At 42.5% G+C, this 24,989-nt stretch overlaps 1 protein-coding gene across 1 annotated transcript in view; it reads right to left on the bottom strand.

The window, feature by feature from the left end:
• The window catches only part of UBA7 (ubiquitin like modifier activating enzyme 7), a 426,723-nt gene that overhangs the window by 332,812 nt on the left and 68,922 nt on the right, over positions 1-24,989 (bottom strand). Inside the window, exons 11-12 of the mRNA XM_029599673.1 lie at positions 22,368-22,472; positions 11,628-11,708 (exon numbers count right to left, since the gene is read on the bottom strand). Of these exons, the coding sequence (XP_029455533.1) occupies positions 11,628-11,708; positions 22,368-22,472 (186 nt within the window). The remainder of the gene's footprint in view (positions 1-11,627; positions 11,709-22,367; positions 22,473-24,989) is intronic.

Below are 24,989 nucleotides of genomic sequence, written 5' to 3'. Positions count from 1 at the left end.
AGAAACACAGCGGCAGAAAAAGACTATATGACTCATCCAGTCTGCCCATCCATCAAATTTATCTAGCCCTTACAATTCCCATCACTCCTTCAGAGATCTCCTGTATTTATCCCATGCTTTCCTGAATTCAAATACCATTTTTGCTTCTACCATCTCCATTGGGAGGCTATTGCATGCATCCACCACTCTCTCTGTAAAGAAATATTTCCTAAAATTACTCCCGGAGTCTAACCCCTTTCACCCTCATCCCATGATCCCTCATTCTAGAGCCTCCTTTCCATTGGAAGAGGCTTGCCCTCCTGTGCATGGAAACCTTTGAGATATTTAAGTATCTCTATTATCTCTCTCCCTTATCTTGCCTTTCTTCTGGGGTGTACACTTTTAGATCTTTAAGTCTATCCCGATATGCATTAGAAGTAAGACCACTGATCATTTTAGTAGTGACCCTATAGACCAACTGCAACTGGTTTATATCTTTTTAAAGGTGCGGTCTCCAAAATTGTACATAGTATTCCAAATGAGGTCTCACCAGGGACCTATACAGGGGCAATATCACCTCCTTTTTCCTGCTGACCATTCCTTTCTGTATGCAACCAAGCATCTTTCTTCTTTTGCTGTCATTTCATCCACCTTAAGATCATCAGATTCAGTCACCTCCAGATCCTGCTCTTCTTTTATGCTTAGAAAAATGTTGCCTCCAATAGTTTCCCTGTCCCTTGGGTTTTTGCAGCCTAAATGTATTTCTCTGCATTTTTTAAGGATTAAATCTTAACTGACAGTCTCTAGACCATTCCTCAAGCTTTGCTAGATCCCGCCTCATGTTTTCCATACCTTCCTGGCTGTCTACCCCATTGCAGATTTTGTCGTTGCTGGCAAAAAGACAAACCTTCCACAATGTTGCTCACAGAAATATCGAAAAGAACCGGTCCCAGGACTAATCTCTGAAGCGTCCTCAGAATAAACTCAATTTACCACTACCCTTCGTCTCCTTCCAGTCAGTTAGTTTCTATCCTCGGCACTCACGCTAAGTTTATACTAAAAGTGTTAATTTATTTATAAGTCTCCTGTTTAGAGCCATGCCAAAAGCTTTACTGAAATCCAAGTACACTACATCTAACGCTCTCCAACTCTCTGGTCACCCAATCAAATACATTGATCAGATTAATCTGATAAGATCTAACTTCAGTAAAACTAAGCTGCCTCGGATCTTGCAATCCATTGGATTCCAGAAACTGCACCATCCTCTGTTTTAGCAGCGATTCCATTAATTTGCCCACTACAGAGTTCAGACTAACCAGCCTATAGTTCCCAGCCTCCTCCTCACTTCCCATTTTAAAGAATAGGATCCTTCTGTCTGAAGATTGTCTCAGGCAGAGCAGCCACACATAACCACTTAAGGGTGTGTTTGGGGCAGGGGAGAAAATTATGAGCATATAATTGAATTTTCTCTTCAAAAATCCCAGCTATACAAGAAATAGGGTACTGTGCGTGACCAGCATAGCAGGGTTTAAGGTTTGTTAGGAACTGAGCACCATTTTGGGGAAGGGGGACCTTTTCCGAATGGATGGGCTCCACCTTAAACAGAGTGGAGCCAGACTGCTGGCACTAATCTTTAAAAAGGAAATGGAGCAGCTTTTAAACAAGATGATGGGGGAAAGCCAACAGTCGCTCAGGAACGCATAATTCAGAATGATGTATCTTTGAAGGATACAAAGAGAACAGGGAAATTAGGCCATCCCAATAGAGAAGTTGCAATAAATATTAAAATGGACAAAGTGCCTCTAAGTAAAGAGCAGAAAGATTCCAAATTACTCCTGCCAATTGATAAACAGGTTGATAAAAAAAAAACAAAACAAGCAAACATACTTTGAAATGTCTGTATACAAATGCTAGAAGTCTAAAAAATAAGATGGGAGAGTTGCACTGGATGAAGAGGTAAATATAATTGGCATCTCAGAAACCTGTGGAAGGAGGATAACCAATGGGACACAGATGCCAGGCTACAAATTATATCACAATGATAAGATGCATCAAATTAGTGGCGGGGTGACACTATATATTAAAGAGGGCATTGAGTCAAACAGGATAAAAGTTCTGCAGGAAACAAAATGCAATGTTGAATCTATAAAGATAGAATTCAAGGTGAAAATGGGAATAAAATAGCAGTGGGAGTGTATTATCCATTTAGCCAGAATGAACAGAGAGACAATGAAATGCTTAAACAAATTAGAGAAGCTAACAAAATCAGCAGCACTGTGATAATGGGCGATTTCAATTACCCCAACATTGACTGGGTGAATGTCACATCAGGACATACTAGAGAGGTAAATTTCCTAGATGAAATAAATGACTTCTTCATGGAGTGGCTGGTACAAGAACCAACAAGAGGGGAAACTATTTTAGACCTAGTCCTTAGTGGAACACAGGATTTGATGCAAGAAGTAATAGGTTTGGAGCCACTTGGCAATAGTGATCACAACATGAACAAATTTGACTTACCAAGTGGAGTGAGAACACTAAAGAAATCCACTGCAACAGCGTTTAACTTTCAAAAAAGTAACTATGATAAAATGAGATAAATGATTAGGAAAATACTGAAAGGAGCAGCTGCAAAGGTTAAGAGTTTACATCAGGCATGGACATTGTTTAAAAATAGAAGCCCAGATCAGATATATTCCATGTATTAGAAAAGGCGGAAGGAAGGCTAACAATTACCATGGTTAAAAAGTGAGGTGAATATATGTGAAACTTAATAATAATACTTAAACATAAAAGTGAGATGAGAGGCTATAATAGCTAAACAAACTTTTTAAGAAATGGAAAAGTGATCCAAATGAAGAAAACAGGAAACAGCACAAGCACTATCAAGTTAGAAGCAAAGCATTAATAAGGAAGGCCAAAAGAGAATTTGAAAAGAAGCTTGCCATGGAAGGAAAATTCATAATAAAACCTTTTTCAGATATATTCTAAGTACAAAGCTTACAAGGAAGTGAATTGGATCATTAGATCAAAAAATAAAAGTGACACTTAGTGATGGCAAAACCATAGCAGAGAGATTCAATGAATTATTTGCTTCAATCTTAACTGAGGAAGATGTAAGAAATATTCATGACAGAAATGATATTCAAAAGTGATGATTCAGCAGAACAAACAAATCTCAGTGTATCTGGAAGATCTAATAGGACAAATTGACAAAATAAAGAGAAGAAAATTATCTGGACCAGGTGGTATAAATCTCAGAGTGCTAAAAATTGAAAAATAAAATTGCAGACCTGCTATTAATAATTTGAAAATTATCATTAACATAGTCCATGATACCTGAAGACAGGAGGGTTGCCAATATAACATCACATTTTAAAAAGGGATCAAGAGGTGATCCAGGAAACCACAGGTCAATTGAGTCTGGCGTTTTCTGTCAGGCAAAATGGTAGTAATTATCATAAAGAACATAATTGTTAAACATAAAGATAGGAATAGTTTAATAGGACAAAGCCAACATGGATTTAGCCAAGGGAAGTCTTGCCTCAATCTGCTACATTTCTTTGAGTGCATAAATTAAACATGTGGATAAAGGTGAGCCAGTTGATATAGTGTATCTGGATTCCAGAAAGCATTTCATGAAGTTCCTCATGAGAGACTTCTTAGGAAGTTAGAAAGTCATGGAATAGGGGGCAGTGTCCTATTGTACTTTGAGAACTGGTTAAAATAAAACAAAGTAGAGCTAAATGGTAAATTTTCCCAGTGAAGAAAGATGAATAGTGGCATGCCCAGGGATCTGCTCTGGGACCACTGCTTTTTAATATATTTATAAACGATCTAGAAATGGGAACTAGTTAGGTGAAAAAATTTGCTGATGAAACAAATTTATTCAAAGTTGTTAAATCACAAGAAGATTGTGAGAAATCGCAAGAGGACCTTGCAAAACTGGGAGACTGGGCATTCAAATAGCAAAATAAATGTAATGTGGACATGTGCAAACTAATGGACTTAAGGAAGAATAACCCAAATTATAACTACACGATGCAAGGTTCCACATTAGGAGTCAGCATTCAGGAAAAGGATCTACGTGTCATTGTTGATATGTTGAAATCTGCTCAGGGTGCAGCAGCAGCCAAGAAAGCAAACAGAATTCTAGGAATTATAAGGAAAGGAATGGAGAATAACACAGAGAATATCAATGTCTCTGTATCGCTATATGGTGCATTCTCATCTTGAATATTGTGTGTAGTTCTTGTCACCACATCTCAAGAAAGATATAACAGAATTAGAAAAAGTACAGAGAAAGACAACCAAAATGATAAAGGGGACAGAATGATTCCCCTATGAAGAAAGACTAAAGAGGTTAGGTCTCTCTAGCTTGGAGAACAGAAGGCTGAGAGGAGATATGATAGAGGCCTATAAAATGATGAGTGGAGTGGAAAGAGTAAACATTATTTATTTTGAGTGTTTTATATATGGGGGAGGAGTCATGTGCTTATGACTTAAGTAACCAAACGTGGTTATATTGAAGATCCGGTGTAGATCGGAAGAGAAATACAAATAAAATGTTGAAAAAAGCCATGTTGCTGAAATAGTAAATACCGCTCTGAGTAAAAACTTCAAATCCGTTGGCAATTTTGAGTTGTATTAATGTTGTGCTTTTGATGCAGAACAGAGCCCTTGATAAAGGACATTATTAACTCCGAAACACAGTAACATGTCAGGCATGGAGACCGCAATTTGCTAACAGCATTGCATCGCAGAAGAATCGATTTGGGCATTCGAGTATGAGATTACAGTCGATAGACAGCATTCCACACAATAGTGGTTTTCTGGACTCAAGATAAGTAGAGCTGTAATTCAATATGGACTATTAATGACAACAAGTTTGGTCATTAATATAGCTTGATTTATTTTAATTTCCACAGGTGAAGAAGCACAAAAAAATTTAAAAATTATTTTGGACAATAACACTGACCTATGATTATACATAAGGCAGAGTGCAAAATGGTGGAGAGCACCACACAATGATGCCTATTATGATGGTCATTATTCAAGCGTCAAAATAATTGGTGATATGGGAAGTTAGTTACCTTTATAGTATTATATACTATCATTCCATGTGAGAATCACTAGATCATAACGGTGTATAGGTTTAACACTCAGACAAATGATGACTTACAAAGGCAGGCATACATGCATGTAAATATTCAAGGTAATCATTCCAAATCTAAGGGAGTACTTAAAAAATGTTAATCAGTTGTTTACTCTTTGAAAGAGTACAAAGAATAGGGAGGACTCAATGAAGTTACTAGGAGTTACATTTAAAACTATTTTTTAATTTCTGGGATTCATTGCCAGAAGATGTAGTGAAAGCTATTAGTATAGCTGTGTTTAAAAAACGTTTGAACAAGTTCCTGGAGGAACAGTCCATAAACCATTATTAAGCTGGAGTTTAGAAATCCTCTTCTTATACCTAAGATAAATAGCAAGGAATCTATCTACCCCTTGGGATCCTGCCAGGTACTTGTGACCTGGACTGACCACTGTTGGAGACAGGATGCTGGGCTTGATGGATCAAGATTGGCATGTTTTAAGTAGGTACTTTTAGACTCCATCTTTAGGCAGTTTTCAAAGAGAACCTGTTTAGCTGCTCAACCCCGGTCACCCAAACAGCAGATCTAAATCTATCTAGCTAGGATTCACAAAAAGTTTCAACTGAAAACCTAGCAGGGTACAGTCAGCTGCAAATTTACCAAAAAATAACCAGCTAAAAATCGCCAGGTTTCACTGCTCAGCCGGTTTTGAAAACTGATCTTGGTAATCCTTAGAACTTCAGATAAGTGCTGGTATAACTATAGGATAAGGAGAGGTTCTACCATTTGTGGTGGACATACCCTACAATCAAAATCTACTGATGGGAAATCAAGTCCTGAACATACCAAATAACTGGAGTCAAGTTTCCCTTAGATCTAATAGGAATTCAGTTAATTTTCCCTATCAAGAGAGTATTCTCCAGGTCAGTGAGAGAAGTCCATTGGTGTAGCTGTTTAAAAAAAGGTTTGGACAAGCTCTTAGAGGAAAAGTGCATTAACCATTAAGGTAGTATTGCAGAAATCCTCTGCTTATTCTTGGGATAAGCAGCTTGGAATTATCTACCCCTTGGGATCCTGTCAGATACTTCTGACCTGGCTTGGCCACTGTTGGAAACAGGATACTTGGGCTTGATGGACCTTTGGTCTGACCCAGTATGGCAAGTCTTAAGTTCTTATGTCCTTTCTGTTCATTTGCTGGTTATAGCCAGATGTAATGAAGTACATTGTCATCAGAACATCTAACTGCAAAGCCCCAGTCACTCAAACCCAGATAATATTTAAACACAAGTTATCTGCATAAAATATGTTTGAATATTGGTTTATTTAGCTAAAAGTACACACACTCTGTGGACAGTACATGCCTTAGTGGAATTACTCGTGTACATTACACGTACTAATTAGATATTTTTCAAACTTAAATATACATATGTGGTTTGCGGCTAAAAGGACACACATTCTGTAAGTATACACATCCTTTCAGGTGATGGCAAATCCATTAATATGGAGTCAGCAAATTTACCTACGTGACTCCTCATTCTCACACACACCTTTCAAATATTTACCCCATTGTGGTCAGCCAATGGAGCATTCAGGAAACTGCTCTTTAGAAACTTGATTTCAGTAAGTTTGGTCCTTGTTTCCCCATGGAAATGATTACATTTTACATTAAGGAAGAATACCAAAACATTACGAAAGAATGGGAACTCTTCCTGAAAATAATAGGAGGTCCTTTTTTTTTCTAAATTTCTATATACATTTTCAAGCTTAATATCCCAAAAAATGACAGCTTAACAATTGCTGCGTATAGTATCGATGAAATATGTATCCTTTCATTCTGATTCATTACCACTTTCAGTTTAAAAAGAATTAGTTGGCACTGTGTTTGCTCTGAGAAAGCAAATGTGTGTACTTCTTTCTGTATGGTGAAAACTCTTGTAATGTATCATAGCTTTCAATAATAAAACAAGATTAGAGAGTGAGTGAGAGAGTGAAAGGTGTGTTAAGATACTGCAGAGCCGATAAAGCTTAGAAATAGAAGGAAAAGATCCAATAAAAACCATGAAGTATTCAGGAGTGCAAATTGTCACTTTTCTTGTTTCACATTTATTTATCCCCAATTGTTAAATCATTTGGATTTAGGCTGTAGTGTTATGCAAATAATCTCCAAATGTATTGTTCTTCAGAAGGAGATCAGGTAGCCTCAGCTGGGAATATCAGTGCTTGTCTGAAAGCCATTTCATGCTGGATGAAGTCCAATAAGCTATGTCTTAATCCTTCAAATAGATTCTATGTATCAGCAAAGTTAATATCAGATTTGTTGATTAATCTAAATGGGGTAATTCTTTTTCTTAAGTCTCATGTGAAGAGTCTAGAGGTAATTCTGAATTAATCTCTAAAATTACAGCAGCATATCACTGGAGTATGGTATAAACTTTGTATGGTACAATTGCTTATACCTTAACTAACTGGTGTTCCACTGTGGACTGTTTTACAAGTTTCAGTGTTATGTCAAGTAGATTCTTGTAATTTGCTTTTAAGACTCTACCATTAAAGAGCTTGCATAAGTTACAGTTGATATAGATGGCTGCTGCTCATCTAGTTGCAGGCTTCAATGTCAGAGCCCATATTTCACCTATTTTACTTGATTTACACTAGTTACTTGTATTTTTCATAGCAATCTTCAATGTTGGTCTTACTTTAAAGCTCTATTTGCTTTAGTTCCCCTGTACCTGTCAAGAGAAACTTGTGAGATACATTTCTGGTTGTCATCCCGTGGGAATGGATGCTTCTCTTTTGTCCATTCCATCAGCAAAGGAATGTAGATTATCTGGGAATACAGCTCAGGCTTTTTCATGCATTTCTTCAACCTTATGTGAATGCTCTTCTAGTACTCTTCCATTTAGAAAGGGACGATCTTCAATTCAGAGAACGTTTAAAGTCTCATTTGTTTAATTTAGCAAGAGCGATGCTCCGTTCCCTCACTGACCCAAGTTGCCCTTAGGATACTGTTAGGGCTATACGATTTCCTCACCTGGGTAACCTGGACTGGTCAGGCTAACCGTATAAAAAGTTGGCTGTGCACTTGAGATGGTGTGGTTTGTTGCTTTACTTTTGAAAGGAGAGGAAGAGATTAAGAATGACTCCCAAATTCAGGCCTCACAACCTGTTCATTCAAGGGGAAAGCACTCTGCCCTGGTCAGCCTCTTCACACAGCTGGGAGGCATTGTTCTGGGAAAAGAAAATGAGTTTTGCCTTTGGCAAACAGTCATTTGTTTGAGAGCTGCACTTGCCCAGAAGTCACTTCTGCTTGCAGGAGGGTGGGAAAAGGCGCTGTTTGTCCCTTTGGCAGAGATACAAGAGGGTGGCAGCCCTCTGAGAAGGAAGAAGATTATTATTTTTTTTGTTGTTGGGAGAGTTGTTCTAGCTTGGGAGAGGAAGTTTTGAATAGCCATTCCTGCACACCAGAGGAAGGCATTTTCTTTTTGGACTTTGTACTTGGGCTGTCAAGAGAAGCTCAGTTTGTGGAGTTTAAGATCAGAGGAGATCCTTGCCCCACAGAGCTTACTCCCTAACCTCAGGAGTGGCGTTACCTACTGGAAGGAACCTTTGGTTTCTTTACCAGAAGGACTGAACCCAAATTCTGGGGACATACAGAGAGAGTAGCTAAGCAGAGGTTCGAGCTTTGCATCCCCATTGTGGGAGAAGCAGATGGAGTCCTCCCTGCCACCAACTTTGAGTGTGGACTCCAGTTTGGATTTTCAGTTGAAGGCTTAAATTAACCTTTTAAGGGGCAGCATATCCCATGCTGTACCTCTCGCGATTATTTTCTGGGTTAGGACTCTGGCGTCTTTCTAAAATGTGACAGAGTTCCTGTTCCCTGTGGTTTTTGTCCATGCTTTTGGTAACTGTTTTAGTTGCCAAAGGAGGAAGTTAATTTTTTTCCATCCTTCCTACCTCTTTATGGGTTGCTTTTGTGAGGGATATTTTGTCTTTTTGTGTTACTAAATATCTTGCTGGTTTGAGGAGAGGTGCCTTTCCTTTTGAAAGGACTGGGAGAAAGAAGGTGTGTCATCTAGGAAGAAGGGACTCTCATCCATTTCCAGGGAGAAGAAGCTGAGGTCTGGTGTTAAGAGTTCTGTATAGACTCAGGGCTAAGCATCACAGGTGCCACAAAGTGGAGAGTGAAGATTAGTGAGGACTACGGGAAAAGTATGAGAACTGGGACTTTGTTGTACGTTAGGGAAGCACTTTGGGATACATTTCCTTCCCATTCCCATGAGAGGATCTGGAAACTAAAGACAGGAAACAGAGAATAGGATTAAATGGGCAATTTTCTCAGTGGAAGGGAGTGGACAGTGGAGTGCCTCAGGGATCTGTATTGGGACCCTTACTGTTCAATATATTTATAAATGATCTGGAAAGAAATACGACGAGTGAGATAATCAAATTTGCAGATGACACAAAATTGTTCAGAGTAGTTAAATCACAAGCAGATTGTGATAAATTGCAGGAAGACCTTGTGAGACTGGAAAATTGGGCATCCAAATGGCAGATGAAATTTAATGTGGATAAGTGCAAGGTGATGCATATAGGGAAAAATAACCCATGCTATAATTACACGATGTTGGGTTCCATATTAGGTGCTACAACCCAAGAAAGAGATCTAGGTGTCATAGGGGATAACACATTGAAATAGTCGGTTCAGTGTGCTGCGGCAGTCAAAAAAGCAAACAGAATGTTGGGAATTATTAGAAAAGGAATGATGAATAAAACGGAAAATGTCATAATGCCTCTGTATCGCTCCATGGTGAGACCGCACCTTGAATACTGTGTACAATTCTGGTCGCCGCATCTCAAAAAAGATATAATTGCGATGGAGAAGGTACAGAGAAGGGCTACCAAAATGATAAGGGGAATGGAACAACTCCTCTATGAGGAAAGACTAAAGAGGTTAGGACTTTTCAGCTTGGAGAAGAGACGACTGAGGGGGGATATGATAGAGGTGTTTAAAATCATGAGAGGTCTAGAACGGGTAGATGTGAATCGATTATTTACTCTTTCGGATAGTAGAAAGACTAGGGGACACTCCATGAAGTTAGCATGGGGCACATTTAAAACTAATCGGAGAAAGTTCTTTTTTACTCAACGCACAATTAAACTCTGGAATTTGTTGCCAGAGAATGTGGTTCGTGCAGTTAGTATAGCTGTGTTTAAAAAAGGATTGGATAAGTTCTTGGAGGAGAAGTCCATTACCTGCTATTAAGTTCACTTAGAGAATAGCCACTGCCATTAGCAATGGTTACATGGAATAGACTTAGTTTTTGGGTACTTGCCAGGTTCTTATGGCCTGGATTGGCCACTGTTGGAAACAGGATGCTGGGCTTGATGGACCCTTGGTCTGACCCAGTATGGCATTTTCTTATGTTCTTATGTAACTCAGTAAAAGAGCCAAATTATTCAAGGAATTGGCTGAATTATTTGGAGAACTTGTTGCTGGAAGATTATGGTGACAAATTTATTCAATTTGTATTTTGTAAAGATCAAGTGGACTATTTTCAATTAGAGTTGTAATGAACCATCAATTCCCTTTTACAACCTAATCATTAAAATGGAGTTGGAACCCACCCAGTCTCCAGTGTGATTATTGCTGCTGTCCATATTGGGAGATAGTCTGTGCTGTTTACAAGGTGTGAAAAGGCAGACCTGCAGAGGGGGTTTGTGAGGAACTAAAACGCAAAAGGGCTTTGAAGCTGATCTCCCCCCCCCGCCCCCTCCCCAGGTGATCGTGGACTCTCAGAAAGGTTGGGTGTGGCGAGAACTGTGCAATTAGTCTAAACTTTGAGATGTGAGCTTTTGCGGATAATATTGGAGTTTTCCCACCCAGGGGTTACACTACAAGAAGGAATACTGACTCAGCGGAACATCTTGGAGAAAAGGCACTTTGAACTTTTTCTTTTTTTATTGTTTTGTATGAAAATTTCCTGAAGATTGTTTTTGCGACTTGGACTTTAAATGTTTTTGGAACACCCAAGTCAAGTGTCCAGCCTGTTTCTTCTGAGTCAAAGAAGCCCACAGGCAAGGACTTCTAAGACTGAGCACAAGGGAGATTAGACCTCTGAATGAGTGAGAGATTGTGAGGAGGAGGAGTTTAGGGCCCCAGAGGTGTATCCTCCTCCCCGCTGGAAGAACCTCAGCACCCCAGTGGCCAGATGTGACTTGTGGACTGTACTGGAGAGCAGTAGGAGAGACAGTGGCCCTGGGAACTATGTGCCCCTGTATTCTGGAATGGCCCCGAAGAGGGGATTACACCAAAATTACCCAAAAATTAATGAATTTGTTTTTCTAAGCCTCTGGCTATTTTTTGCTGGAATTTTTATGCTATGAATTGATCTATGATAGATAAATACAGAATAGAGGGAAAGAAAGAACCCAATAGAGTAAGGATAATTTAAAAGGAAGAAAACAAGTAAAGCTGCTGCTTCCTCCTACTGCTCTTTAGATCTTCCATAGCCCACCCCCCACACTACACCTACCAGATGCTCCAGCACTCACCAGAAAGTACTTCTGCTTCCCCAGTCTCTCCTGGAAATCAGCACCAAAAACAGCAATCTGTCCATCGTAGCGACACTGCCGCTGGGAAGAGAGAAGCAGACGCCATTAGTCCTTCCAGACCTCAGGTGGGTCAAGGAATACATCCTAGATCTGTCTAAAAGGAGGTTTAGATTTCCTTTCCAAACCTAAGTTCAAGGCACTTTACATTCAGGGACAGTAGGTATTTTCTCTGCCCCAGAGGGCTCACAATCTAAGTTGGTACCTGAGGCAATGGAGGATGGACTGACTTACACAAGGTCGCAAGGAGCATTGGCTGGGGAAGCAGGATTTATTCCCTGGCTTCCCTGGTTCACAGCCCACTGCTCTAACCACTAGGGTACTCCTTCCACATGCAGAAGCACCAGACGCATCAACATACAGTAACAGATTAGACTTGTTTGGCAAGAGACTGAAGGTCAGTCGTGATACACCATCATGAACCTTTTCTCTCTCAGCTCTCTAGAAGTGACCTGAGAGAAGGCAGAAAGGCGCCTTGTTTCTCACAGCAAATTTTGCCCCTCAGTGGAAGAATGGTTTTTCATTATTAACAGAAGCACCTTCCAGAATCAGTACCAGAAACCAAAGCAGATCCTCACACCCATAGTAACATTTTATTCATTTATTTATTCAAAAGCTTATAATCCGCTCCCTGCACCCTACAGATCGTAGAGTAAATGACGACAGATAAAGACCAATACGGTCCCCCATCCAGTCTGCCCAGCAAGGTGTTCAGGGTGAATCCTTTATATTCTCCAGGACTTCATCCAGCCACCTCTTAACCATGGTCATAGATGTAACAAGAACAATTCCTCAGATGTATACCCAGGTTTTACCTGTATTTCTCCTCATGCACAGAGCAACTCCTTGCTCCGAAGGCTCTCAAATTATTTATTGAGCAAAATTTCTATACCGCCTAACCTTTCTAAACAATTTTCCATAAAACGTTCATAAAAAAACCACCGCCATGATCCCAAATAAGGCGGAATCATTAAAGCTGGGATTGTGAACTGAACTGGGTGAGAGTAAGAAGGAAGGGAAACAGGAAGGGCACTGGGCCTGCTTCAGAGAAAGGGGAGGGTTGAGAAAGAGGGCGGGAAGAGAAACTGGGAGGGGGTTAAGTAGGAGGCAGAAATGGGAAAGAGCTGAGAGAGAAACTGATGAGGGGGGGGGGGGCTGGGAAATGTTTAACCGTAATTAGGGTCACAGTAAATTTTCAAGGCAAAAACAGGTCACTTTGAGAAAACCTTTAGAGAAGAGGTGTAATAAATTGGTAAAGTCCCCTTTTTACTTAGGAAATAAGACCACTTTTGCTGAGTCTCTCTCATGGGCAAATCCAGTCTGCACTTCTCTGTACCTTTTTTTTTTTTTTTTTTTTTTTTTTTTAATATCTTGATTACTTTGAAAAAAGTGTGGGGCCCAGAACGGCAGCCCACACATGTGACAGCTGTCAGTGAAGGGAGCAATCAGTAGCCACCGAAGTGAATAAATTAATACTAAATGCCGGTACGGCTGAGAGCTGTGCCAGCATTACTGACAGCAGATCTGTGGGAGGAAGTAAGGTCTTCTTCCGCCTTCGGCTGGTATTCCCAGCACAAGTGGATTTGGCTGCGTCCTTGCCTTCCCCTCTCATCCTCCTCTCCCCCCCAAGCCAAGTTCTGCATATCTGCTTGACACTCAGCTCCCTTCTGCAGCCCACTGAGCCTCTTTTGCTGCTCTGGTGCTGCTCTCTCAAACCCCTAAGACTGTTCCTGCTTTGCTGATCGCCCACTTTGACTCCTGGCCACGCCGCTTCCCAGGGCTGTGGCCGTTAATTGCCTTCTCCTCCAGCTGGAAAGGCTGCTTCTCACCACCCTTTTCTTCCTGGGCTTTCTTGCTGCTTCCCTTAGCTCTTGTCCCCAGGCCCTTTTGTCTGGAGTCCTGGAATGTCTTCCCGACCCATCTGCCTCTGCATTACAGGGTGAAGCTGAATGGTGTTTTGTTTTTATTAGAACAAAATAAAATAAAATAGGAGACGGTTGGAAAGCAGCCATCTGTAAGGATTACTGGATTTAGGTGGGTTTTTGTTTTTTTTAGCGTGGATATGCTCTTTAATGGTATGTAAATGGTTCATGGGTAAACAACAAGTATGCTTTTCACATTTAGCACACTTTTTTTTTATTCATGCACAACTTGTATGCTATTAGCAGGCCATAGGTTTTTAATCATGTAAGTGCAACAACATTCATACTAAAATTCTGCTCAGATTTTAGTGTGGATTTTATTTCACAGACTCCTTTTTGCACAGAAAACTTAGGCCTAGATTCATCATTTTGCAATAAATATAGCAAGAATAGCGCCCGCGATAAAAAAAAAAAAAAGGGTCATGGTTAGGGTAATTTTCCTGGTACTGCTTTGCATAACTACTTTACCGCAACACACGTTAAATTGATTTTATCGCGTTCTGGGCTGCTGCTGGGGAGCGAAAGAAAGAGAGAGAGAGAGAGAGAGAGAGCCTCTGTACAGGCTCACAAAAACATTTACTCTTTATACCACTGTAAGAGGGGGCACTAGTAACTCGAAGTGGGATGGGTTCTGGTGGGGGCAATTTTACATGCACAGTCATATGTACGAACAGCACAGTTACCATCAAGCAAGGTAAAGAGATCATGGTACAAATCTACACTTTCACCTTTCATCAAATCACATTAAATCTTCTCTGATAGTAAAGGAAAATTGGTTCTTACCTGCTAATGTTTGTTCCTGAAGTTCCATGGATCAGTCCAGTCGAGTGGGTTTATGCATCCCTACCAGCAGATGGAGGCAGAGAACAAAACTTTGAGGCACTGATACATAACTGAGTGCGCCACCTGCAGTGCCTCAGTATCTCCAGCAGATGGTAGAGGTGCAAACTTGCAATCTGTAAGCGTTTAAAAAAAAGAGGATAAACGGATTCAGCTCCCGGAGGTGTTAGGTTCCTTCGTGGGCCATCCCTCAGGTAGTGCAGGGCAAGCGGGGGGATTGGCCCTTTTTTGGCAAGGGGGGTAGATAGCCAGGCCCTTGGCTCCCTTGGTGTGCCTGATTCAGACCTACCAGAAGCAGTAGGTCTTTCCCCCTTTTTTCTTTTTTGGTGCAGTGAGGCCAGGAGGAGGCTGCAGCAGCGTTGGTGTGCAGGGCTGAGGAGCAGGTACGTTTTGTTATTTTTCTGCCGGGAGGCAGGTAGGAGGGAGTGGGCTGAAATGCCTGCCTTTATCGGGGTCGGGTTTGTGCTGTATTTCAGCACCGGGACAGTGATCAGTGCGATCGCTGTGGTTACATTTATTTTTAGGCCTGACTGCATGTGCAGGTCTGACCGCCTGAACATGCCAGCTCCCGCGCAGCATGGCAGACTTTGCCACAGTTCCTCAATATTAATCTATACCCAAGCAAATCACAACAAATTTCAAAAACATCCATACATTCCAAAAGCTATAAAATATGGGTGGGTTCTGAACTGATCTGTGGTACTACAGGAATGAATATTAGCAGGTAAGAACCAATTTTCCTTTCCCAGATCAGTCCAGACTCCTGAGATGTACCAAAACTCCCTATTCAGGGTGGGACTTGGAGAGTCCTGCTTCGCAGAACATTTTCACAAAAAGATGGGGAACCCATTTCTCCCACATCCAGACCTTAATGTCTTGCAAAAGTATGTAGCAACTTCCAAATTGCAAATCTCCTGTGGAGAAACAAGAAGAGCCTCTACCCACAAGGCCACCTAAGATTACGTAGAATGAGCATGCAATCCCTCCAGAACTGAACTACCACGAATAATGTAAGTGGAACTAATAGTCTACTTAAGCCAACGTAACTATCCTTTACCATGCTGAGAACCCACTGGTCCTGACTAATACTGGTCCACTCTTCATAAAACTAATACTGGTCCACTCTTCATAAAACCTCGTCAGGCGACCTGGAGTGAACCAGCTTGCCTCACTGCGAAGACTTAACACCGGGCGTACTCACCCCAGTGGCGCCTTGGAAGGGCCTTTGAGCATCCCAAAAGGACTGCCCCCTGAAAAGAAAACTGCCTCTGGGGCCTGGACATGGGTCTTGATGGCTGAGATCTATCTAGCCGAAAACGGGAACGCACCTGAAAAAAAACCTCTTGCTCTTAGGTTTATCCACTGGCAATCTAAGGACTTTATTATTCCCAAGAGACTGCTGGAGGTCTGCCCCAAATAAGAGTCGACCCTTAAAAGGCAGTGGACCCAACTCCACCTTGGAGGAGACGTCTGCTGCCCAGTTTTGCAGCCAGAGTAACCTTCTGGCGAAAATCATAGATGCCATAATGTGAGATGAGGTACAAACCAAATCATACAGAACATCCGCTCTGTAAACATTTGCTGCCTCAACTCTCTCAGTCCCGTCTGCCTCCTCGCCAGAAGTAGGCAGGTTCTCTTGCATCTGCTGCACCCAACGATGACATGCACGTTGCATAAAACTAGTACAAATAGCAGCACGCAACCCTAGGGCAGAGACCTCAAAAATCCTTTTGAGGTGTACTTCGAACTTATGATCCTGAATGTCCTTCAACGCCACTGACCCTATCACAGGGATGGTTGTCCTCTTAGTAACTGCATCGACCTAGGGAGGGCAAAAAGCTCCAGCGCCTTTTCCGGCAACTGATAAAGTCTCGCCATGGCCCTTCCCAGCTTTAACCTGGAATTGGGAGCTTCCCACTCCGCTTCCACCAACTTCTGCATCGACTTGTGATATAGGAAGGCTGTGGAGGGACCCCGCATCCCATCTAGGACGGGATCCGCCCCATCCAAGTCAGAGTCCTCCTGTGGAATCTTAATCCCAAGAACCTGAAAAGCCAGAGGCAGCAAGTCATCAAGCTCTTCCTTTCTAAAAAGGCGTACCACTTTTGAGTCATCCCCTTCAGGGACTGGGACTGACAGATCATCCCCTTGACCTCACCTCAGGCCACCGGGTCCATCGGAACATCCAGGTCAGGAGCCTACACTGCCCTCATGGGAGCCTTGCAAGACTCATTGGACCCATCCTCCCCTGGGCCAGAACCCAAGGGGGAACTCAGTAACCTCTGAACTGGAAAAACCCATTGTCTCCCAGAATGAATTTGTTTTGCAGCTACCGTACGCCCCTCAGTTGCTTATTGCTTGGCCAGGTAAGCCTCATGCAGCAGCAGCACAAAATCTGTAGAAAAAGGCCTAAATGCTCCAGACCCCACAGGGAAAGAGACAGAACCTGGCAGCATGGGGCCCCCTTCCTCCTTAAAATCCCCCGACCGTGCCCAGAGCTTGAACGGGCCGGAGACAAGTCTGAGGGAGCATCCCACGCCCCCCCAGCAGCGCGGGATCGGCCAACAGCAAATCCAAGATGACCACCATTCCTGCACTGATTGGGAAAGGATCAGCACACTGGTCAGCGCCCCGGAGCGATGGTGGAACAGCAGTGGAGAAACCCCAATGTTGCTTCATGGCTGGCAGATGATTGGATGAGCTCTCTCTGCCTTCTGAACACCCGGCGTAAAGATCGAGCCTACTAAGCCGCGACCGTGTGGAGCCGTGGCCCATTGGAAAATGGAAAGAAGCTGCCCAAGCGACCAGCAGTAAAAACGCAAAGCAAAAAGAAAACCAAGAGAATAAAAAGAAAACAACCCTACTTCAGCCACTCAGTACTGAGGAGGAAGCCACCCACATAGCAGAACTGTGAAACTGCTTTCAGTTCCTTTTTTTTTTTTTTTTTTTTTTAAACTTTACTGAAAATTCACTGAGACACAAAGCCTACAAAAAAGAATAGGCTGCCTCAGACCAAAAGCCTACCTGGAGCCTGCAGCCACCTAAGCAGCCTCGTGAAGGGGAGTGATCTGGACCATCAGATTTACACCGCATGGGCGCACACAGGCTAAGCACACACACAAGAATCACCAATCCCCAGCTCACCCACCTCAACCGGACAGGGAAGAACCCACTAGGATTGAAAAACCCCCGGGAGGGGGTCTCAGTTGCAGAACTGCAGGTTTTGCACCATCTACCATCTGCTGGAGACAGAGAAATACTTAGGAACTGCAGGAAGCACGTGTGGTTAAGTAACAGTGTTAGTAAAACTTTCTCTGTCTCCAACTGCTGGAAGGGAGGCAAAACCCAGGAGTCTGGACTGATCTGGGTACGTATAGGAACAAGGGATTTTCCTTCACGCTAAAAAGCCAACCTCCTCCATTTTGACCTATGGGACTTTTTTCTGGAGTCGTGCTTGGAAGCAAAAGGAAACCAAAACACAATCTGAGAAAGATTCAGGGGTTGCAAGGCTACCTTCTCAACATCCATGCTGTGAGAGCCAGGGACCCAACGTTGGGATGGGACAACAGTACCTGATCTTGAGTAAAGAGGGTTGGGGACTTCCCAGGCATGACTGGATCCCTGATAGACATCTCCCACGGGAGAGGAAACAAAATCTGTCTCAGCCAAAAGTGTGCCAAAAGAAGTTAAAAAGTGAGGTAAAAGAGGCTATTTTAGCCAAAAGTTCTTCATTCAAAAATTGGAAAAAGGATCCAGAGGAAATCAGAATAAAGCATAAGCACTGGCAAGCTAAATGTAAGACAGACTAAGAAAGAATTTGTAAAGACTATGGCCGTAGAAGCAAAAACTCATAATAAAAACTTTTAAAAATAAATTTGAAGCAGAAAGCCTGCAATAGAATCAGTTGGACCCTTTGATATTGAGGGGTTAAAGAGGCTCTCAGGGAATATAAAGCTATTGTGGAAAGACTAAAATTCTTTGCTTCAGTGTTTACTGAAGAGGATGCTGGGGAAATACCCGTTCCGGAGATGATTTTCAAGGGTGATGAACTGAACCAAATTATAGTAAACCTGGATCATCTGGACTGAATGGTATACATCTCAGGGTTCTGAAAGAACACAAAAATGAAATTTTAGACCTATTAGTAAAAATTTGAAACCCATCATAAAATTGTTCATTGTACCTGAAGACTGGAAGGTGGCCAATGTAACCCCAATATTTAAAAATGGCTCCAGGAGAGATCCAGAAAACTATAGACCGATGAGCCTGACTTCAGTGAATAGAAAAGTCATGGAAATTGTTATAAACAATGAAATCACAGAACATTTAGATAGACATGGTTTAATGGGATACAGTCAGCATGGATTTACCCAAGAGAAGTCTTGCCTCACAAATCTACATTTTTATGAAGGGATGAATAAACATGTGGACAAAGGTAAACCGGTAGATGTGCTGTATTTGGATGTTCAGAAGTTGTTAGACAAAGTCTCTCATGAGAGACTTCTAAGAAAACTAAAAAAAATCATGGGATAGGAGGCAATGTCCTTTTGTGGATTGCAAACTGGTTAAAAGACAGAAAAGAGAGAGTAGAATTAAATGTTCTGTTTTCACAGTGGAAAAAGGTAAACAGTGGAGTGCCTCAGGGAGCTATACTAGGACTGGTGCTTTTTATATATTTATAAATTATCTGGAAAGGGGCACGACAAGCAAGGTGCTTAAATTTATGAATGACACAAAATTATGCAGAGTATTTAAATCTCAAGCGGATTGTGATAAATTGCAGGAGGACCTTGTGAGACTGGACGACTGGGTGTTCAAATGGCAGATGAAATTGAACGTGGACAAGTGCAAGGTGACGCATATAGGGAAAAATAACCCTTCCTGTGGTTACATGATAGGTTCCACATTAGGAGTTACCACCCAGGAATGGGATCTAGCATCATAATGGATAATTTATTTATTTATTTATTTAACACTTTTCTATACCGACCTTCATGGTGGAGACCATATCAGGTCGGTTCACATCGAATAGGGGAACTGAACCAAGAACAATAATAATACATTGAAATAATAATACATTGAAAGAACAATAATAATACATTGAAATCGTTGGCTTAATGTGCTGTGGCGGTCAAAGGAGCAAATAGAACGTTAGGAATTATTAGGAAGGGAATGGCGAATAAAATGGCAGATGTCATAATGCCTTTGTATCGCTCCATGGTGAGATTCACCTTGAATACTGTGTGCAGTTCTGGTCACCGCATTTAAAAAAAAGATATAGTTGCACTGGAGAAAGTACAGAGGACGACAACCAAAATGATAAAGGAGATCCAAGGCCTGGAGCCAGGCCATCCTGTGGGCTCCAATGCCTACTGCGGATACTCAGGCCAACGTCTGAAACACGTCATATGTGGAACATCCTGTTGGACGAGTATTGGTGCTACATTTGATTTTTAACTCCTTGGCAAGTATCTCCTCAAATTCTCTCTTGGCCTGCTATATTAACATTTTACATCTAATTTGTCAGTGCTTACCGGTATATGCCTTCCTATTTTCCTCATTAGATCCTGCTTTCCATAGTTTGAAGGATGTCTTTTTGGTTTTGATGACCTCTTTACAGCACCATTTAGCTATCCAGGGAGATAATTGTTCTTCTTTTGACCTGTTTTAATTTGTGGAGTACATTTTATCTGGGATCCTAAGATGGTATTTTTAAACACCATGGGGTAGATTTTCAAAGGGGTACGCGCTTACAATACGCGCGTACCCCCCGAAAAACTACCCCAAACCCCCCCTGCGTGCGCCAAGCCTATTTTGCATAGGCTTGGCGGCGCGCGCAAGCCCCGGGACACGCGTAAGTCCCGGGGCTTGCATGGGGGGCATGTCGGGGGCGTGTCGGGGGGCGTGCCGCGAATGACGCGGCGTTTCAGGGGCGTGGCGCCGGCCCGGGGGTGTGGTCGAGGCCTCCAGACCAGCCCCCGGGTCGGGTGATGGCGCACCAGCAGCCCGCAGGCGTAAATCTGCCAACAAAGGTAGGGGGGTTTAGATAGGGGAAGGGAGGGGAAGGTGAGGGGAGGCGGAAGGAAAGGTCCCTCCGAGGCCGTTCTGATTTCAGAGCGGCCTCGGAGGGAACAGGCAGCGCGTGCTGGGCTCGGCGCGCGCAGGTTGCACAAATGTGCACCCCCTTGCGTGCGCCGACCCCGGATTTTATAAGATACGCGTGGCTACGAGCGTATCTTATAAAATCCAGCTTACTTTTGTTTGCGCCTGGTGCACGAACAAAAGTACGCCCGCATGTACATTTATAAAATCTACCCCCATGCCTCTTGAAGACTTTTTACCCTTGTAACTTCTCCTTTTAGTATCTTTCTAGCTATAATTGACTATCTATCTTTGATTACGAAGGTAGTTTAACTGTAAGCTGCCTTGACCCTTGGAGAAGGCAGCATGTACATTTTAAAATAAAAATAAATAACTAGCTTTGTCATCTTATTATAGTCTCCTTTTTTAAAGTTATATGTTATTACAGCAGTTTAATTTATTATTTTTCCTCCAATGATTATGTCAAATCTGACTGCATTACTATCACTATTGCCAAGTGGTTCTCACCAGTGTTACCAGTGCATTCCAGTAAGAACTTTCTATACCACACCTTGTTGGTTCTAACACCAGTTGCTCCATGAAAAACTCTCTGTTGAGACATTCACCCAATCAATATTGGGGTAATTAACATCTTCTGTTATTACTGTGTTTCCACGTGTAGTAGCATGTCTAATCTCTTAATATTTCATAGTTTGTTTCACCATTCTGGTAGGGTGGTCCGTAGTAAACCCCCAGAGGTATACTCCTCCCCTTCACACCCTAGTTAAGGTGTTACAGTCCTAGTTTTCCTTCTTCCATTTCTTTCAGAGTGTTTTCTCCATTCTCCAGCAGAAACTCTCTCCCCCCTTCATGCTCTCAGCTGCAGCCATACACGTGGACCCTGTACACTGAGCCTCATGTCACAGGCTCTGCACCTTGCAGGGCAGGAGTGAGCTTTATTGGAAGAGCTTTGTGTGCGTGAGTCTGTACTGAAATAATAGGTGGTGCCGCAGTGTGGGATTGAGATTCACAGGTAGAGGTGTGTGTATATCAGGCCGATACAGTAAAACCCGCGGGAGAGCCGGCACTGCGAGGCGAGCGCCCGCTCTCCCAACGCGCGCCCAGGCCACTCTTCTGGGCGCGCGATCAAGTATTTAAATGAGGGCCAGCGGTAAAAGGAGGCGCTAGGGACACTAGCGCGTCCCTAGCGCCTCCTTTTTGACAGAAGCGGCGGCCGTCAGCAGGTTTGACAGCCGACGCTCAGTTCTCAAACCCGCCGACAGCCTCAGGTTCGGAAAACGGACGCAGACTAAATTGAGCGTCCGTCTTCCAACCCGCGGGCCAATTTTTAATTTTTTTTTAATTTTGGGGCCTCCGACTTAATATCGCTATGATATTTTTCTGCTTTTCTGTACACTTGCCTGGTGCTGGCAGAAATTAAAATGTGCGGCTTGGCTGCATATTTTACTTTCTGTATGGCACGGAAATAACTAATAGTGCCCGCAACATGCATTTGCATGTTGCGGGCACTATTAGTTTCGGGGGGTTGGCCACACGTTTTTGACGCACTATTACCCCTTACTGTAATAAGGGGTAAAAATAGCGTGTTGAAAACACGCAGCCAATTGCGGGCTAACAGTGCGCTCCACCGGAGCGCACTGTACTATATTGGCCTGTAAGGTAGGGAGGCTGTTTTGAGTACTGGAATAGAAGGAGGTGCTGCAGGGCAGGCCCATGAAGCTTGTCACAGCTGTATGTATACTCAACACTGAACACTCAGTGTGTAAGCAGATCCTCAGTTTCAGGAGTTAGAGGGGTGCAAGTTGAGGTGTTTACTCACCGGAGCACAAGATTCTTTCTTCAGCAGAGTATCCTCCTCAGGTAAGCAATGTGAGCCATCAAAGTACAGCCACTGCTGCAGAGGTGTAAACTTCCCTGAGCAAGCCTGGTGAAAGGAGGAAGAGAAAACGAAAGAGAAGGGAGCACAGCAGGACAGAGAGAAAAAAAAAAGCATAGAAGGGAAAAGGACAGGGAGCAAAGAGGGTGGAGATGTGAGGGCAAAGAGACATAGGAAATTAGAAATTAGTTTAATTGCAATATTTATGAAAATACCATTTAAAAACCTAAAATGCCTACTATCAATCCAGCACCAACCCAGAGACCATGAGACATGAGAGAGGGGGATATTTTAATATATCGCCATTGTTGATACACTAGGCCAGTATATATTCAATAACCCCTCAGCCCACACTAAGCGAGAGCTTATCCCAGCACTCTGAATTCACTTCCAGGCTGAGCCAGCGCATATCCTAGCACCCTGCAGTCACTCCCAGCAATATCCCAGCACTCTGCAGTCATTTGTGTAAGGGTGCTTTGAAAATGTTTTCCATGAAGCCAGACTAGTTTGGTAGTGGTGAAGAAATAAAAATAAATAGATTGCACTGATCATGAGCCTTGTAGGAATAGCCAAGGCTGCTGAAATGCTTAAAAAAAAGTATGTTAAAGATCAGCACAGAGTTTCGTTTCCATTTTCTGGGCTCAGTTTACAAGAAATCATATGCCTAACAGGAATCCAGTCATTGGCATACATGAGATAACATTTTATTGCCAACCAATTAGGAAAATGTTATGCAAACAAACTCATTGGTGTGTAGATTAGAGGCAGCAAAGTATTTAACAGAGTGTAAAGGCTCAAAAAAAAGCTGAGCTGAAGATTTAATCTGCATTGTTTGGTAATCACTGCTCCTATTATAAGATATCTTATAATAAAGACTAAAGATTTTTCTCTTACTGGCTGTTGGTTTTCAGTGCTTCCTACAGCCTCCAACACTTGGATGTAGAAAACATTTAGTTGAAAAAAAATATATTCCCAATCCTTTACTTATGCACAGGGCAATTTTCGAAAGACATTTGCCCATGTACTGGCTATGCACCCAGGTAAACCGGCTATTTGAAAACTGTCCACCCTCTTTGCGGGGTAAAAGCACACACACTATTCCACAACATGCCTATGTTTGCCCGCATTTTCTTGAAGGCTTTGCCAGGGGGAGGTTAGCTTAGGAGAGGAGACAATGTGCATAGTTATGCATTTTCAAAACTACAAACATGTTTTGGCGAGCAAGTGCTTCTCAACTGGCGTCCCATCCAAGGCAAAGTTCTTGCTGTGCTACAGTAGTGGCAGCCTCTTTCCTCCCTCCAGCCCTCAACTGCCCCGGGGGCACAATAAACCCCCTAAACTCCTGCCCCTAGTGCATTCTGACAGAAGGAGAGTAGAACTTGTAACCCATGCCTGCCTCCTCTTCATTCGGCTTCACTCTGAAATTTGAATACACAGAGGCCCTATAATCTTGTGGGACTTGTTGGCATTGACAATTCAAAACTTCAATTTCAAATGGGCAGAGGAGGCAGATGAAGGTACAAAATGTACTTGTATATTTTGCAGTACGGCACTTCTTTCTGTATGATGAAAGGGGCAACCATATTGATACAATCTATTTATTTATAAGCTTCACCCCCCCCCCCCCATACAGTGACATTACAAAACATCTCTATTTGCCTTGCAGTACTTATAATTGAATAACTGTATTTAACTAGTACAATCTGCATCTTTAAAATCACTCATATTAAATCCAGCATATCTAAACACTATTTGAATAAAATCAATAGGGGTGGCACAAGGCAATCCGCTGCCTGAGGCAAAGGAAGAGATAGTGCCCCCCTCCCCTTGCAGGAATTAGGAAAACCACTACCTTATTTCCTTTAAAAATTCCTGGCTTCAGAATCAAACTGATTTCCAGGGCCCAGTTCATCTCGGATCAAACTCTTAAATTAGAAGAGAGAGACATTAAACAAGAAAATCTGACATGAAACCAAATTTTCCTCTTTTAGGTGGTTTGTCTGTCTCAAGTGCAACTCTAACAAAAATCTAATAAAAAAAAAACTGTTTACTTTCTGTATCTTATACAGGCAGCTCATTTTAGACTTTATATTTTCATTACTTGATATACAGCCAATGAATACATCATTACCTGATATACAGGCAATGAATACATCATTACCCATTCCTCGAATCATATTTTCATGACATCACCACTGTTACAGGAGTACTAGGGAGCAATCCTGCTTCCAGGGAGAGTGGTGTGCCCTTGGACCACGACGCGACTGCAGAGAGAAGGTCCGTGGAAGCGCTGAGGCAGGTGAGACGACTCCAAGCACAGGCGGACAGGCAGAAGACCAGGGACCTTGCCCTCCGCCGAACCTGACACATCAGTAGAAACCCAACAACGCAATGCTGGTCTCTGGGGTAGCCCTCCGGCCACTCTATAGCCCTTTTGGACCTGCTGTATGGGAATGGCAAATGCGTCAGGACGGACAGAAGTCGAGGGCAGATGATGGAACTGAAACAAGACGATACTTGAAGACTAGGTCAGACGATACTGGATAAGGATGAGGCAAGGCTGAA

Source organism: Rhinatrema bivittatum, chromosome 4, assembly GCF_901001135.1.
Source record: "Rhinatrema bivittatum chromosome 4, aRhiBiv1.1, whole genome shotgun sequence".
In the NCBI taxonomy this organism is placed as follows: domain Eukaryota; kingdom Metazoa; phylum Chordata; class Amphibia; order Gymnophiona; family Rhinatrematidae; genus Rhinatrema; species Rhinatrema bivittatum.
This window is presented reverse-complemented; position numbering and strand designations above follow the sequence as displayed.